Source organism: Suricata suricatta, chromosome 1 (assembly GCF_006229205.1).
Source record: "Suricata suricatta isolate VVHF042 chromosome 1, meerkat_22Aug2017_6uvM2_HiC, whole genome shotgun sequence".
Classification (NCBI taxonomy): domain Eukaryota; kingdom Metazoa; phylum Chordata; class Mammalia; order Carnivora; family Herpestidae; genus Suricata; species Suricata suricatta.
Genome location: NC_043700.1, coordinates 153483162 through 153498216, shown reverse-complemented (window position 1 = coordinate 153498216; position 15055 = coordinate 153483162). Strand labels below are relative to the sequence as shown.

Genomic DNA, 15055 nt, shown 5'->3' with positions numbered 1-15055 from the left:
GGCCACTTGCTCATAACTGTAGAAGTTCTCCATTACTTCTTGGCATATTTTGCGGTGCTCACTTCATTAGCAAGCCAAGTGGCCCACATCAACCCACATGAACTAGGTGGGGAGAAACCCAGTCCAGCAACTAAACTCAATCCAGTCATGATCAATGGGAGAGGTCCAGAGCAGATCAGCGGCTCATTCTCTTGTTAATTCTGGAAGCAGTTACCTAACCCAGCAAGTTGCTCATTCATTTTAACACTTTGCTGACCCAGTACCTTTAGTCTCTTCTTACCTGTTTTTATTCTTCCATCTCTGCTTATGACTCCTCCGGGCTCCACGCTGATGACGTAGATGGGCAAATCCCACTCCCTGTGTGACGCTCCCCCGGCGACGGTCATGCCGAGAGACTCGCTGGGCTCTTTTCGGACACTTACCACCTTCTCGTGGCAAGTGACCAGAGGAGGCAGGGGCTGAGGGCACAGACAGACAGACAAACATGGCGTATCTGCTCACAAGTGGGTTTGCATTCCCTACATACAAAAGCTACCCGAATCAGGTAAATACAGCACAGTGGTCTTTGGTCTCACAGAGAGAGACGCACAGACAACCCTCACTTTGCCTCCACACCGTGAACAGAGTTACATTATCCCCACTTCTATGGGCTTATTCAGAGAAAGTTTATATGGAAATGGACAAAAAAAAAAAAATAGGAACAGGTTGGAGACCATTGTAGAAAGATTAAGCACACAAAGGGAACTGCATCCCAAATTTTCTAAGTGATTCATTCATCCCTGAGAGCAGGGAGTATTTCCTAAACCTCCGGTCATTCATGAGTATCAGGAATTTTTTTCTAAATTAAAAAAAGTATTTGCAACGACGTGGATGGAACTAGAGTATATTAGGCTAAGTGAAATAAGTCAGTGAGAGAAAGACATGTATCATATGATTTTACTCACATGTGGAGTTTAAGAAACAAAACAGATGAACTTAAGGGAAGGGAAGCAAAAGCAATATAAAAACACAGAGGTAGGCAAACCATAAGAGACTCTTAAATGCATAGAACAAACTGAGGGCTGCTGGAGGGGGGGTAGATAGGGGATGGGCTAAATGTGTGATGGGCATTAAGGAGGGCACTTGTTGGAAGTGCACTGGCTGTTACATAAGTGATGAATCACCGGTTCTGCTCCTGAAATCATTATTACACTGTAGGTTAGCTAATTTGGATTTAAATTAAATTAAAAGATAAAAAATTTATTGAAAAAAATAACCATAGTCTTGCTAAATAGTCTTAGTTTAATTTAGGTATAGGAAGTCAATTCTAGAACTCCTTAAGGAAAAAAATAACGGGTTTCGTAGATCCACCACTCAACGACTAACAGGTTCTCCCCATTTAGCATCTTCACTCTTCATGTGTCTCTAAATAATATGCGGATCTACCCTTGGGTTTTATTATGTAAAAACATAGCATTCAAACTCTATAGCATTAACTGAGGACCAACTTTTGAAAAGCAAATTAAGAGAACTGTGATTTTGATTCAACAACTCTAGACTAAAACCATTCAAAGCTGCATGCAGTGTTACCTTGAAACAGTAAGAGCTGGCCAAGGGCACTGTATACCAATGAATACATATCAACATATACTTTTCCTTTTTAAGAAAAATTTTAATGTTTATTTTTGGGAGAGAGAAACAGACAGAGTGTTAGCAGGGAAGGGGTAGGGAGAAAGGGAGACACAGAATCCAAAGCAGTTCTAGGCTCTGAGTTGTCAGCCCAGAGCCCGATGCAGGGCTCGAACTCATGAACCATAAGATCATGACCTTAGCCAAAGTCAGAAGCTCAACTGACTGAGCCACGCAGTTGCCTCCCCTCAACATATACTTTTCTGAAAATGTATCCTCTTCCCTGCTTGTGTAATGACTTAGGGGACTAGGTGGGAGTGTGCACTGCAAATAAATATTTATAATACTTGATCAGACCTTAGAGAAGTCTATGGCTCAAAACAGAATTTAGTTGTATCTAAAGAAAGAAAATTAGAAAACACAGCTGGTTAAAAAAATATCAGGGTACAAAAGAAAATGTGAGTATACTACCTTTTGTTTAGAAGGGGGTAGGAATGAGAATTTGCATTAATATTTGCACATTCATGAAGAAACTCTCGAAACAAATTGGTTTTATGGGCATGGAGGGGGAACTGGACAGATCGGACACAAGTGAGGGCTCCTTCATGTATACTTTCCATTTTCTGAACCCTGGGAATAATATATCTGTTCAACAGATCAACTTAATTGTAATTAAACTTCTGTAAAGTTCGTAGTTAATATCATATAGAACTATCGCCAGCATTCACGAGTCCATTTTTAATGCTTCATTATGAAGAGAAGCTTAGTTTTTTTTGTATTTATTATCTCAGAATTTTCTATGGTATAAAATTACCCACACCTGTTTTAATAGCCTTATTGTATCCAGTATTGGCCTGTTACTGTATCCCTAGCACTGAATGTAGCATTTGGCATATTCGAGATGGTAACTATGTGTTTGCTGAGTAGATAGACGATAAATTACAGTTGACACAAATTGTTTTTGGTAAGTGGCAGAATACTAAAACAGGGATTGCAAATTATTCTGGAAAGGTATTTGTTACAATCAGTACTTATAAGGTCTGGGTTGTGTGTTTCTATAAACCCCCAGAACCTTGAGGAGGCTGGTTATCAGAAGTGGGTTGTAAAACTGAAATGGGACCTTCTTCAGGGCAAAGTTTCAAACTAAAACAGGTAAGTAACAGTATGAACACAGTGGCTCTAGCATTCCAGAGGAGATTTGGAGGTGCTCTCAAGGTCTGTTCTCCGTACGTGACTTTTCTCTTCCACAAAGCAATTAGATCCAGGATGTCCCTGCCTTTAATCACACATGTCTCTCAAAAGAGCCCTGCTTGGCAATGCAGACAGTTCTGACATGCTCCAACTCAGCAAAGTTCTAAACCTAGACACTCCTACTGGCTGCTCTGTTTCTTCAGCTGCTTCCTGGGGATAGTCAGAGAGCATTTACTCCTAAAGCTCACAAATAAGGCCTTTCCTCCATTATTTCCACATGGAAGTCAGTAATGCTTAGGGATAGTGGATCAATCTCTCAAGGTGATGTCTAAAACACGGTATGGAATGCTCTGGAAAACAAAGACATCTTTTCACACTAAAAATATATGTAGATACAGGGGCACCTAGGTGGCTCAGTCGGTTGGGCGTCTGACTTCAGTTGAGGTCATGATCTCACAGTTCATGAGTTCGGACCCTGCATTGGGCTCTGTGCTGACAGCTAGCTCAGAGCCTGGAGCCTGCTTCAAATTCTGTGTCTCTCTCTCTCTCTGCCCCTTCCCTCTCACGCTTTCTCTCTTTCAAAAATAAATGAACATTAAAAATTGTTTTAAACATATATGACGTGCACACACACACACACACACACACACACACACACACACTGCATTTTTGAACAGGTTCCTAGTACTTCATCACGTGTATATGTCATATCCCCCATTGATGACTATTTTGGTTGTTTATAAGTCTCTTGCAAAATTAAACAGTGTCACTGTGAACATCCTTAGACACATATCTTGTGCACTTGTGTAAATATTTCGTTAGGCTAATATCCTAAAAGCACAACTGCTAAATCAAAAAGCCAGAGCATTTTACATTTTGATACATACGAAACAGTTCCATCATCTATAATCTCACCAATACCTTGTGAAAATGCGGATTTCCCACAATTCTGCCAATACTGAGTTTTATCAATATTTACAATATTTTCCCAGAAGATTCAAAATAATTGCCTTTCTAGGTAGTAATGAAACAAATAGTGTTTGTTATCTACTTAAAAGGGTCTGGGCAGAAAAACTGAGATTCCACCTTAAAACAGTTCTGATCAATGAAACACAGCTGGCCGGGGAAACTGGGAACTGACACCCAAGAGATCTGACTAAATCCATGCTCTCCCCACCACGCTGCTCTGCTTCTAGAAGTAATATTTTAACATGTGATGAAAAAAAATTAACCTATTAATTTTCAGGTACCTGGCAGAAAAACACATGAAAGAATCAGTTACCCAATTTTTCCAGGGAAGGTTTATCTCATTGACTAGAGAACTCAAATCCAATTCTGTCAAATAAAAGACATGACATGTAAGATCTGAATGCTGGAAACTATGTTCTCCTGGCTGCAGAGATAGGTTATTTATGCTTTTAGTATGAGTTCCTGGAGAGCAGCGCCTTCCTCCACGTTCGATCAGTGCTTACCCAACAGCGGTACTGAACAAGAAGATGTTTCAAGCACCTATTGGCTCAACACAAATGACTGGGCCACCCCAAATAGGAAGCCATCTGCCTTCCCCACCAGAGGGAGAGACCCACGTTAGCAATGGAAAAACCAAGTACCATCATGAACCCTTCACACCCAGAGTCGCCTAATCCCGATTGGGGAGAAGGATACAACAGAGATCTTTTCCTTCGGTGTTTCCTCCCAAACCCCTTCCCTACTTCAGAGACTGCAGGATGTTCCCTGATGTTCAAAAACATAATTTGGTACAAACTAGTTCAAGCTGGCTAAAAAAACCCTCAGGAACACTAGCCGACTTATCACTCAGCGATAAACACACTGTATAGAATATTTTTATTTTTAAAATAAAACAGTTGAGACTTAAAAATATAAAAGTATAAGGAGGAACATAAGGATCTCCCATGGCCTTTCCACCCAGCATAGGAAATACTCGCTCCGCTACTGCTGAAGTCCCTCTGTGATTTCTCTCTGGTCCTCTCCCACACAGGCAGCCGCATGCCCACATCGGATGCCTCTCTCTCTTTGCTTTTCAATTGGTTACAGATATTTCTGTCCCCCAAGTCTTGGTTTTGCCTTCTTTGAGATTTCTCACATTTAAGCTCCTACTTTCAAAAAGCCATGGAGTTTCCTAGAAAAAACAGAGTTTAGTAGGATCATAGAAAACTAAATCATCGAAGAGCCATGCCTGTCTTAGTTTTGTTTTAAATAGGCCTTGTGTGTGTGTGCGTGCGCGTGTGTGTGCATGTGTGTGCACGCCGTGCACATCTCATCTCAAAAGGCAGACAGATCTATAAATTAAAATGAAAATATTGTAATTTCCACTAGGCCAGTTTGTTCTGTATATTTTCCAGGAATTAAATACATGACACAGATTGCAGCAAAACTTTGATCAGCAGTGCGGGTAGAAGCCTCATTCTTAGTAGTTTAATGAACTAAAATACAATATGGTCTGGTTAATCCAACTTAATTAGATTAAAACCTTAACTAATTAAGCTAATAAACTAGCTTTCCATTAGTAGATACTATTAGTTTAATTTAAACACACTCATCGTATTTACTAGTAAAAAGATACGAAGGAGTCCTAATCCATAAAATGTGTTAGCAGGAGGTACCTGGTCTGTCTAGATTGCTTATTGTAAAAACATCCTGGAATTTATGGATGTATAGGACACGGCTGGCTGGCTGGGGAAAGGGGAGGAGGGTGTGGTCTTGTAGGCAGTATAATGAGAAGTCATGATTTTGAGGGGTGCCTGGGTGGCTCAGTCGGTTAAGGGTCTGACTTAAGCTCAGGTCATGATCTCATAGTTCGTGGGTTCAAGCCCCGTATCAGGCTCTGTGCTGACCGCTCAGAGCCTGGAGCCTGCTTCAGATTCTCAATCTCTCTCTCTCTCTCTCTCTCTGTTCCTCCCCCACTTGTGCTCTCTCTCTCTCTCTCTCTCTCTCAAAAACAAATAAGCATTAAAAAAAAAGTAAAAGGATAAAAGAAGTCAAGATTTTGAGTACTGTTTCTGCATAGGTTACTCAAAGACCCAGACTTGTGGCTTATTTCAAATGAAGCACAGCCTGGTATGTTGATTGCTGTGACAGGCAGTCCCTAATCTCAGGAGCACGAAGGACAGGCTACCTGTAGATTTTAATTACAAGTGATCTAATGAAATCAGATTTAGGAGAACTGGCTAGAAACTCTGCTGACACAATAGGAAGCCAGCCCAAGGCTATAGGACTCTGAATCTGGTCTTGGCAAGGCTTGTGTTGCCTTAGATACCACCCAAGTGGAGAGGTGACAGCACTGGCTGCCAGAAGACAGAGACGGGTGTACAGACTGGGCTGGGTCACCACATGAAAGAGAAGCAGCAAACTGCTGGCCTGGAGGACACATCTAGCCCGGAGATGCATTCTGCCTCATTCACATCGCCTTACATTTTTTTCTGACTTTAAATGCCGTGCCATCGGGCATATGCTTTCTTATTTGCCCCATTCCCCACTACTCCCGAATGTTACATGAACTTCAAGTGCATATATTATCTTCCCGGCTCTTCTGAAAAAATGAACATACTAAAATCAGCAGCGGGATTGTTATTTTAATTTTCAGGCAGATTGGGAACTTCAAAAACCAAAAACCAAGCACATCTTGTTTCATTTCAAAATGAATGGAAAATGGTCCATAAGCAGAGTGACTGTTGGACAAAACATGACATCTCTTTGGCTTAGACTAGAAATTAGGGCCCCATAAGAAGTTTGTAAGATCAGGTTTCAAAACCCTCCTGCACCTTCTTCTCTCTTGTTTGGATGGGAGACACCTGTTATCTCACTGGGTCTTGATGGTGGGACCTTGGGCTGTTTGTTTTACAAGACAAGTCAAACAGTGTTTAAGTGATGAAATCCAGAGAGTCCACTTAGAAACATTAGAGTGCTCAGCCTTCCCAAGAAGTAGCTTCCTACAGGAGGGGTGGACATAGCGTGGCTGGGGCTCACCTTGGGAGCAGTGCTCCTGTCCCCCGGCCCCGGGGACTGGCTGCCGCTGCTGCTCCAGCCGGCTTCCTGGAAGATGTCCGGACTCTGTGGATGAACCTGGCGGGACACGATGAGGTGGACGCGCCTCTCACTGGCCTGGGTAAGAAGACACAGACATTAGCCCCTCTCAGGGCTTCCAGCCAAAGCACGGGGCGCCAGAGGCTTACCAAGATGCAAATTTTACTCTACCTTTTTTTTGGAAAAAAAAAATGGTTTCTAGTGTTTCTCATGGCAGTGCCCATTTTGTAATTTGGCAAGAACATGAGACTCACTTCATTATTTTTAAAAATAATTTTCATTTAAGAGAGAGAGAGAAATGAGGGAGAGAGGCAGAGTGAGGGAGGGAGGGAAGGAGAGAATGTTAAGCAGGCTCCACACTCAGCATGGAACCCGATGTGGGGCTCAATCCCACAACCCTGGGAGCATGACCTGAGATGAAATCAGGAGTTGGATGCTCAACCGACTGAGCCACCCAGGCACCCCTCTTTTATCTTTAAACCAGGTAATGAAATCAACTTCAAGGAAGAAACTAGGGAAAGTTTGATTTATCCAACACTTTTTGAAAAGACATCATCAAACATTATTTTTAAGCGATGCACACAAGCCACGTCCGAAGGGCTTTCCATATGCGGTGTGAAGTCATAGCCCTGTCTAAAACCTAGACCAAAGATAAGCAGGACAGAAAAAGAACAGAGCTGGTGGCATCAATACCACCACTGTAAGAGGAGAAATCCTGCAGCTAAAGCATCAAACAGTTGGGCACAGGAAAGGAGGAACACTTTAGAAATACAGGAGTGACTTAAGAGTTCAACTACAACCCGCTTAAAGGCCTTTACCGTGAGCCTTTATCTTTTATGTGGCTTTCGCTAATTCTGACAACTATTCCTCTCTGCTCTAAACATCAAGGCTTGCACAGAGCATTCCAGATAGCAAATATGTTGCTAACGGGAGAGTCTATTCCACACCGTAAATCTATAAATTGGATTTCTGCCACAGATGAATTTAATATCTGAGGAGATATGAGAGCATTCATCATTATTCCCAAACTGCTGACCAGGGAGGCTCCAGAGCCATGGGACAGACAGACAAGAGGTTAATTAGCCTTGTGCCGTGTAGATAAACAAAGCTCCCTGATGGCTCACAAGTGATTAGAAAGATCTCCAGAAAGACTAGGTTTGGGCACAAGGAGGAGAAAGACGAGTATGTTTTTGGGGTTCCTCTCTTCATCTCATCCCTTGACTCTCTTCACCACAGCAGAGATGGACACTGCCTGCCTGCCTTCTCCCTTTATGGGTATGGCTGTCAGACCATGGAAAAGTAATCAGAACCCCACTGATGAAATCAGACCCCCACAGTTGTCCAACACTGACCTTCGTGTTGCATCCTTGTATTATTATTTTTATCATAGTTTATTGTCAAGTTGGTTTCCATACAATACCCAGTGCTCATCCCCACAAGCACCCCCCTCCATGACCATCACCCTCCTTCCCCTCTCCCCCTCCCCCACCAGCCCTCAGTTTGTTCTCAGTATTCAAAAGTCTCTAATGGTTTGCCTCCCTCCCTTTCCCCAACTATTTTCCCCCTTCCCCTCCCCCATGGTCCTCTGTTAAGTTTCTCCTGTTCCACTTATGAGTGACAACATATGGTATCTGTCCTTCTCTACCTGACTTATTTCACTTAGCATGACTCCCTTGAGGTCCATCCACGTTGCTACAAATGCATCCTTGTATTAATAAACATTTTTTCTCAGGGTTCTCTTGAAACTTAGGGATCATCAACTGGGTAGCTGTACATCACATGAACTTTTAAAAACAGCTGCTGGGGCTCCTGGGTGGCTCAGTCAGTTGAGTGTCTGATTCAGCTCAGGTCATGATCTCATGATTCGTGGGTTCAAGCCCCACATTGGGCTCTGTGCTGACAGCTAGCTCAGAACCTGGAGCCTGCTTTGGATTCTGTGTCTCCCTCTGTCTCTGACCCTCCCCTGCTCGTGCTGTCTCTGTCTCTCAAAAATAAATAAAAAACATAAAGAAGTAAAAATAAAAAAACCCAGCTGCTAAAGTGCATTATGAGCGGCTATGGTAAACATCAAGGTAAATGGTGGGCCAGTTGAGTTGATTCATCTCAAATAAATCACAAAAATCCTACTGAACAGGCCCAAAAAGCAAGTTCAAGTCCTTCATTCATTCTCCTTCCCATAAAGCCCAGTCATCACTTTTGCTGGTTTACGTAATCAGTATTTATACACCTTCCTCTGTTCCCTGCCTCTCTTGAATTCCTTGGTGTTTCTCATCACGCATAAAGCTTGCATCAGAACAAAAACTAACAAGCTCAGGAAACGATAATGCAGCAAGCTGACATGAAGAACTCTAGTATTAGCCAACTAAATTCAACTCTTGGAAGAGTATTTTGTAATAATATTTCTTTATCCTGTAAGCCTCACTTCTCCTAATGAGGTTATCGCTAGGAACTTTCTGAAGCAAAAATTCCTAGTGATACGTGGCAAACACTCAAGTTGAAACTCTAACAGCTGGGCCCAAATTTGCTCTTTATCTTCAGGGAAAGTCCAGTGTTTTGAAGGAGTTCAGCAGGGAGTTTGTCTTTGGCCTGCACATCACTTCACGTTCACTTCGGACCAGGAGTGGTCATGCGTGCTAACTAAGCATCTCCCAGGAATGGAGAAAATCTGAGACTTCCATATCAAATCAACTTGCCAGGCAAAATTCAAAATGCCAAGGAGCAGTCTGCAAGAGCTGTGTGATTCACATTTTCAAATACAAATTTCTCATGGGATTTTCAAATGTCGACTTCAGTATTAAGTTGCCCGGCAGGAGCAAGCCTCCAATAAATGAGCCTGGTATCAGTTTACTTGGAGATAAATTCTCCGCAAGGCTGGATCTGTGGCTCTCACCAGCCACCTTACAAATTGTTCTCGGGGAGACTACTGGACCCGCTTTCTCTCCCAGTGTTTGAAGTTGTAAGGTGGAAACAAGGCTAATGTGTTGGTGCTGGCGCCAGCCTCACAGCAGCTGGATGCCGTGTTGAGGAAGAGCCCTTGTTACAGAGACGAGGGAGAGTCACAGTTGCATCTAGAAGACCGTGAGCTTGCCTCTACTTAGTGTTCCATCAACAAAGATTTCAATGAGCATTTCTTTAAAAATAATTCATCCTGTGTCTACATTCCCCACCAGTTTGTTTTTCAAGGATCCCAGAGTGAGGCAGTCTAGGTTTGATTTTCAATGTAGAGTTGTGGGGATGGTTCTCTTGATACCGTTTGGGGTTACGCCCTCTTAGCCTCCCTTCCACCAATTGCTCAAGTATCACGGTCAGTTCATCTATCCAGTGCTCACAGGGCCTTGGGAAATTGTGGAACACTGGCCCCACATAATTAAGAAGTCCCAAATACGGAAGAGATGTCAGGCAGCATCTAATCCAACATTTTCTCTGTAACCCATACTTCAATTCCCCCACAAAATCCTTGCTATGTGGTCACCCAGCTCATGCTCCAGTGCCTCTGATGACAGTGATCTCACTGTGTCCCAAGGCTGCTTATGCCATACTTGGTGCTAATTAGGAAGTTTGTCCTGAGGCTGAGCTAAATGTACCATTTTCTTGCTTACACATGGGCTCCAGTGATGCCCTCTCGGGCAGCCCAGAGTCAATTTCCATGTGACAACCTTATTTGAAGATAAGGTTCACTGTTTTCTCTTGGCTCTTTTCCCTTCCAGGTCAAGTATTTCTAGTGTCTTTCATATATCATGTTTTCAAGTCATCTCAAAAGCTTGATGAAGTCTGGACTCACTCTAACAAAGCTTAGTGGGTTGTGTGTCTACAGAATTGAACATGGAAGATTTAATACACAGTAGTCTTTTTGCCGATGGACCAGAGGCACCCACGACCTCCATGACGGGGTTCCCACTGTGTCCTGTCATATATGCAGAGGCGATTATCTCTGTGCTCCACGAAGCCAAGAACTCCATAGATGTCTGACTTCATTATTACTAATTAAAAGATTACTGATTAGCTAAAAGAGATGATTAATTAAAAGATGTCCTCACTAAGGGACACGTTACATCAATGAAGCCTAGCTCTGAGATCATGAATGGCACACCAAGCCTACGTGGCAATACAGACAACAGGAGGCATCAGAAGAGAGTTCACACTTGAGATGCTAGAAAAATACCAATGTCATCAGTCATTTGTTGACCTGGCACCACACTACACAATGAGGTACAGAAACAAGGTCCTTGCCCTAATCCTCCCTTCCAGGGAGCAAGGAAATTCTGAGAAAAATACAGAATTGAGCAAAAAGTCAGGGGTTCCAGAAATAGAAGTCCAGGACAAGTTAATGTGCACCATAAGTGGATAGTTTCTATAAAAGAAGCTTGGTGAACACACTGGTGTGCACTGATTTGTTCACCACTGAAACATTAACTAGCACCTAGCCTAGACCTTGACACCTTTTTTAACATGTATTTATTTCGGGGGGAGAGGGAGAGAGAGCACACGTGCAAGTAGGGAGGGGCAGAGAGAGAAGGAACCAGAGAATCCCAAACAGGCTCTTCACCATTGGCACGGAGCTGGATGCAGGGCTCCATTCTATGAAACCACAAGATCATGACCTGAGCCAAAATCAAGAGTCAGATGCTTAACTGACTGGGTCACTCAGGTGCCCCACAATTTTAAAGGATTTCAAGAATATCTTCTACTAGGGAGGCTGCAGCTATTTTAGTGAGCAAAGAGCAGGAGTCCGACCAGGGAAAACCAACATTAAGGAGCTTTGAGGGAAAGCGGTGAAATGGAACCTTAGGATTTGTCCAACGTAGGAAAAGACATTTGAGACAGCAATTTGGTCTGTTTTCCCTCTTGACTCTAGCTCTGTATTCATCCTTAGGCTCCCAGAAGCATCTCTTTGAAGTGCTAAGATATTAAAGACAGTCTGATGTACCCAGGGTCACACAAGTCAGCAACAAGGTCAAAATAAAAATTCAGTTCTTGAGTTCTAGTGGCTTCTGATTGCCGAGTTGGCCAAATGGCCCAAATCCTTTGCCTCAAACATCATTTCTTTGATGGTACCTAGAAGTTACTCTCATGGTTAATGTTTTATCCCATGGTGTTAAAAAAAAATGCACATGGGGAATATGGAGTTGGAGAGAGGGCAGTCAAGTTCCAAGATTCCCGAACATTTGCAGCGTGTAGGTATGTAGGAGATTCAGTCACAGAATTCAAAGCTGAAACACTGTACAGTTTACCAAGTCCTGCTTTACCATGAATGCATGAGATTTAGAGCCCTATATAAAAATCATCTGAACTTTAAGAATTCAGCTCAAGAAGATGGTTATTAAATCTATGTGTTCTTTAGCTGTTATATTAAATTGATTAGAATCCCATGTTAAGAAAATCTGTTGAAATGGGGCTTTGATTCTGTATTAGCTGTGCTGATCTCCAAAGCACGTTGATCTGTCAGGTCTTATTTCACTGGTAGTTCTCCCTGGCTCCAGGGGACAGAAGTCCTGTCTCTTTTCCAGTTACGCAGGACTCATGAGCTGGACTCATGCATTCGGAACAAACGTAGGCGATTCGAGCAGTTCGTTATTTGCTTTCTAGCTCTGTCGAGAGGCCTCTCACATTCTTTTTAAAAGTCTGAAGAGCTTAGTGTGTGATTGTTCTTGATAAAATAACTTCTCATTTAAATATGAATTCATGCAAAGGGGAAAAATCACACATATGTGTGCATTATGAAATTAGTATTAATGAAAAGCTGTGTGTCACCACCTCTACAAATGGCTTCAGATTGTTTTTCAGCTTTTGCCTCAAGTCTGGGAGTTACCTAGGAACAGAAGGCACAAAAGCAATACTCAAATTCGAAATCTATAATTACTTTCTTCATTTACGTGTTGTGTATATTTGAACTCCCAAATACATCGAAATTCACTGTTCCAGAACTGCAGATAGAGGAGAGCATCTCGAAATAGGTCCAGCTGTCAGCATAAACCATTTGCACACTGATTGGTGGGTAGAGAAATGCTGAATCGCCATGATGAGGAAGGTCAAGATCTCGCTTTCCTCCTAGGGTCTCCAATCTTTGCTCTGTATATCTTGGTTCTCTGGTTTTAGGTAGGACACCAGGCACTTTCACAAAGCTGCCTCTTTCCTACAATTCTTCTAGCTATGGTGCTCAAAGAATTACAAAACTGATGATGGAGAAAAATTAAGTTGTCCTGCTCTTGTCAGTTGAGGGCTCCCTATGAGAAACTTCTTACGGTCTCCTTACGATTTCTCTTCCTTGAGGAGTCCGACTCACTCCTGGGGTCTGGCACCCGGGGCTGCTGAGTAACTGGGGGTTAGGACTCCACATATGTAAGCTGGTCAAATTTAAAACAGTTGTGGCTTCTCTATAATAACTTTTCCCTGAAATAATGGAGAACAAGGCAGAAGTGTGGTACTGTGGGAGAGAACATGACCAAAAGGACATGTTGTCTGGGAATTTCTTTCTAAGGCAAGTGTGATTCATGGAGTAGATACACAAGGGCCAAGCAGCTAAGGACTGCTTGGTAATTTGAGTCTCAATCTTTGAAGGGCATTAAGTTTAATTCCCCCAGCCTGGTGTGTGTTAAAAGTATCACATAAATAAAATCCACTTGAGATTGCTTCACTGGCTTTTCCCAGCACTCTACTTTTTCCATTTCTTTTCCAACTTGCTTTGCCCAAGCCTTTAAAAGAAATTTTTTTCCTTTCCCCCTGCTTATAAAGCACATTGGCTTTGTTAAGTGAGAAGGCTCTTTTAGGAAGTCCCACTGTTAGGCAAGATTTTACTTCATAAATTTACTTTCTCAGGGAAAAAATTTTTTCCTCTTCTGCTATTAATCTACAAAAGTAGAATGCCATATGTAATCAAAATTTTTCCAAATGGCATGAGTAAGACAATTTTTCTTTTGTCTATTGCCAAGTGTAGTTGGCAGATTATATCTAGAACATGAGCTGTGCAGACTGACCTGCAGAGGGAGTTGACAAACACAATACTCACAAAAATTGATGATCCTTTAGAAGTCTAGATTCAAAGAAAAAAAAAATCATGCTTAGAGTGCAGTTTCTTCATGATAAGGAAAAGGGCTCTTCCTTGTCCATGGGTTAATGTTTTCATAAACACAATCTATTTTCTGTTCTGACCCATTGATACAACAGGCTACACCCACCTGCCAAATGCTAACTTGATTCTATTGGAGATCAGAGATCTAGGAATATATTCCAAGCTCTAGAAGGCCAGGAACTGTGTCAGTCCTGTTTACCACTGTACCACACACCTCTCGGCATCTAGAAGGTGCCTAACCTTTGAGTTCAAGAAGACAAAATGTAGAAATTCCATCTGGGGACAAATTGGATGTAAGAGTCAATTTGGTGTTTGTTCTTTGGTAAACAGTTTGGTGAAAAATCTCTAGGAGATGGAATCAACGTATAAATCCTGTCTTCTGTATACTTATAATTTTGTAACTTGACTCAATTTATTTATTCAGCAAATATTGAGTGTCTATTCTTGCCAGGCACTTCTCTATGTGCTTGAGATACCATATTATACTATTCTCTACTATGCTGATGGGTAATAACTTATTGGTAGGAAGAAATAAAGCCAATTAAATAAGGGATATAGAGCTGGGGGTGGGAGAAGCTATTTTAAGTGGGATTGTCGGTGAAGACCTCCCGGAGGTGACATCTAAAGAGACACCTGAATGAGGCATGGCCATTATACACATATTTGGAAGGTTCTTCCAGTTAGAGGGAGAGCAAGAAGGTCAGCCTTGAGGTGAAAAAGGTCTTGAAATGTTTGAGAAGTAGTAGCAAGAAGGCAATGACTGACCATGGCCAGGGAAGGGTGAGAATACCAGAAATCCTCTACTTTAAGAAATTAATTTGGAAGGATAATTGAAGGCCAGATTACGTATGACTATTATAATTTTGTTATAATTTTGAAATTAAAAAAATATTCTATTTGAGAGAGAGAGCATGCATGAGTAGGGGAGAAAGGGACAGAAGGAGAGGTGGGGAAAGAGAGAGGGAAAGAGGGGGGAAGAGGGGGAAAGAGAGGGGGAGAGAGGGAAGGAGGGAAGGAAGGGAGGGAGGAAGGGAGGGAGAGGGAGGAAGGGAGGGAGAGGGAGGAAGGGAGGGAGAGGGAGGAAGGGAGGGAGAGAAAGAGAGAGAGAGAGAGAGAGAGAGAGAGAGAGAGAGAGAGAGAGAG

The 15055-nt window shown here is 42.3% G+C and overlaps 1 protein-coding gene across 3 annotated transcripts in view; it reads right to left on the bottom strand.

Annotated features, from left to right (window-relative positions):
- Window positions 1–15055, bottom strand: part of LNX1 (ligand of numb-protein X 1) — a 117786-nt gene that overhangs the window by 7240 nt on the left and 95491 nt on the right. For all 3 annotated transcript variants that reach the window (XM_029945716.1, XM_029945723.1, XM_029945731.1), the window contains 2 exons: window positions 6787–6921; window positions 281–458 (listed from right to left, as the gene is read on the bottom strand). In XM_029945716.1, the coding sequence (XP_029801576.1) occupies window positions 281–458; window positions 6787–6921 (313 nt within the window). The remainder of the gene's footprint in view (window positions 1–280; window positions 459–6786; window positions 6922–15055) is intronic.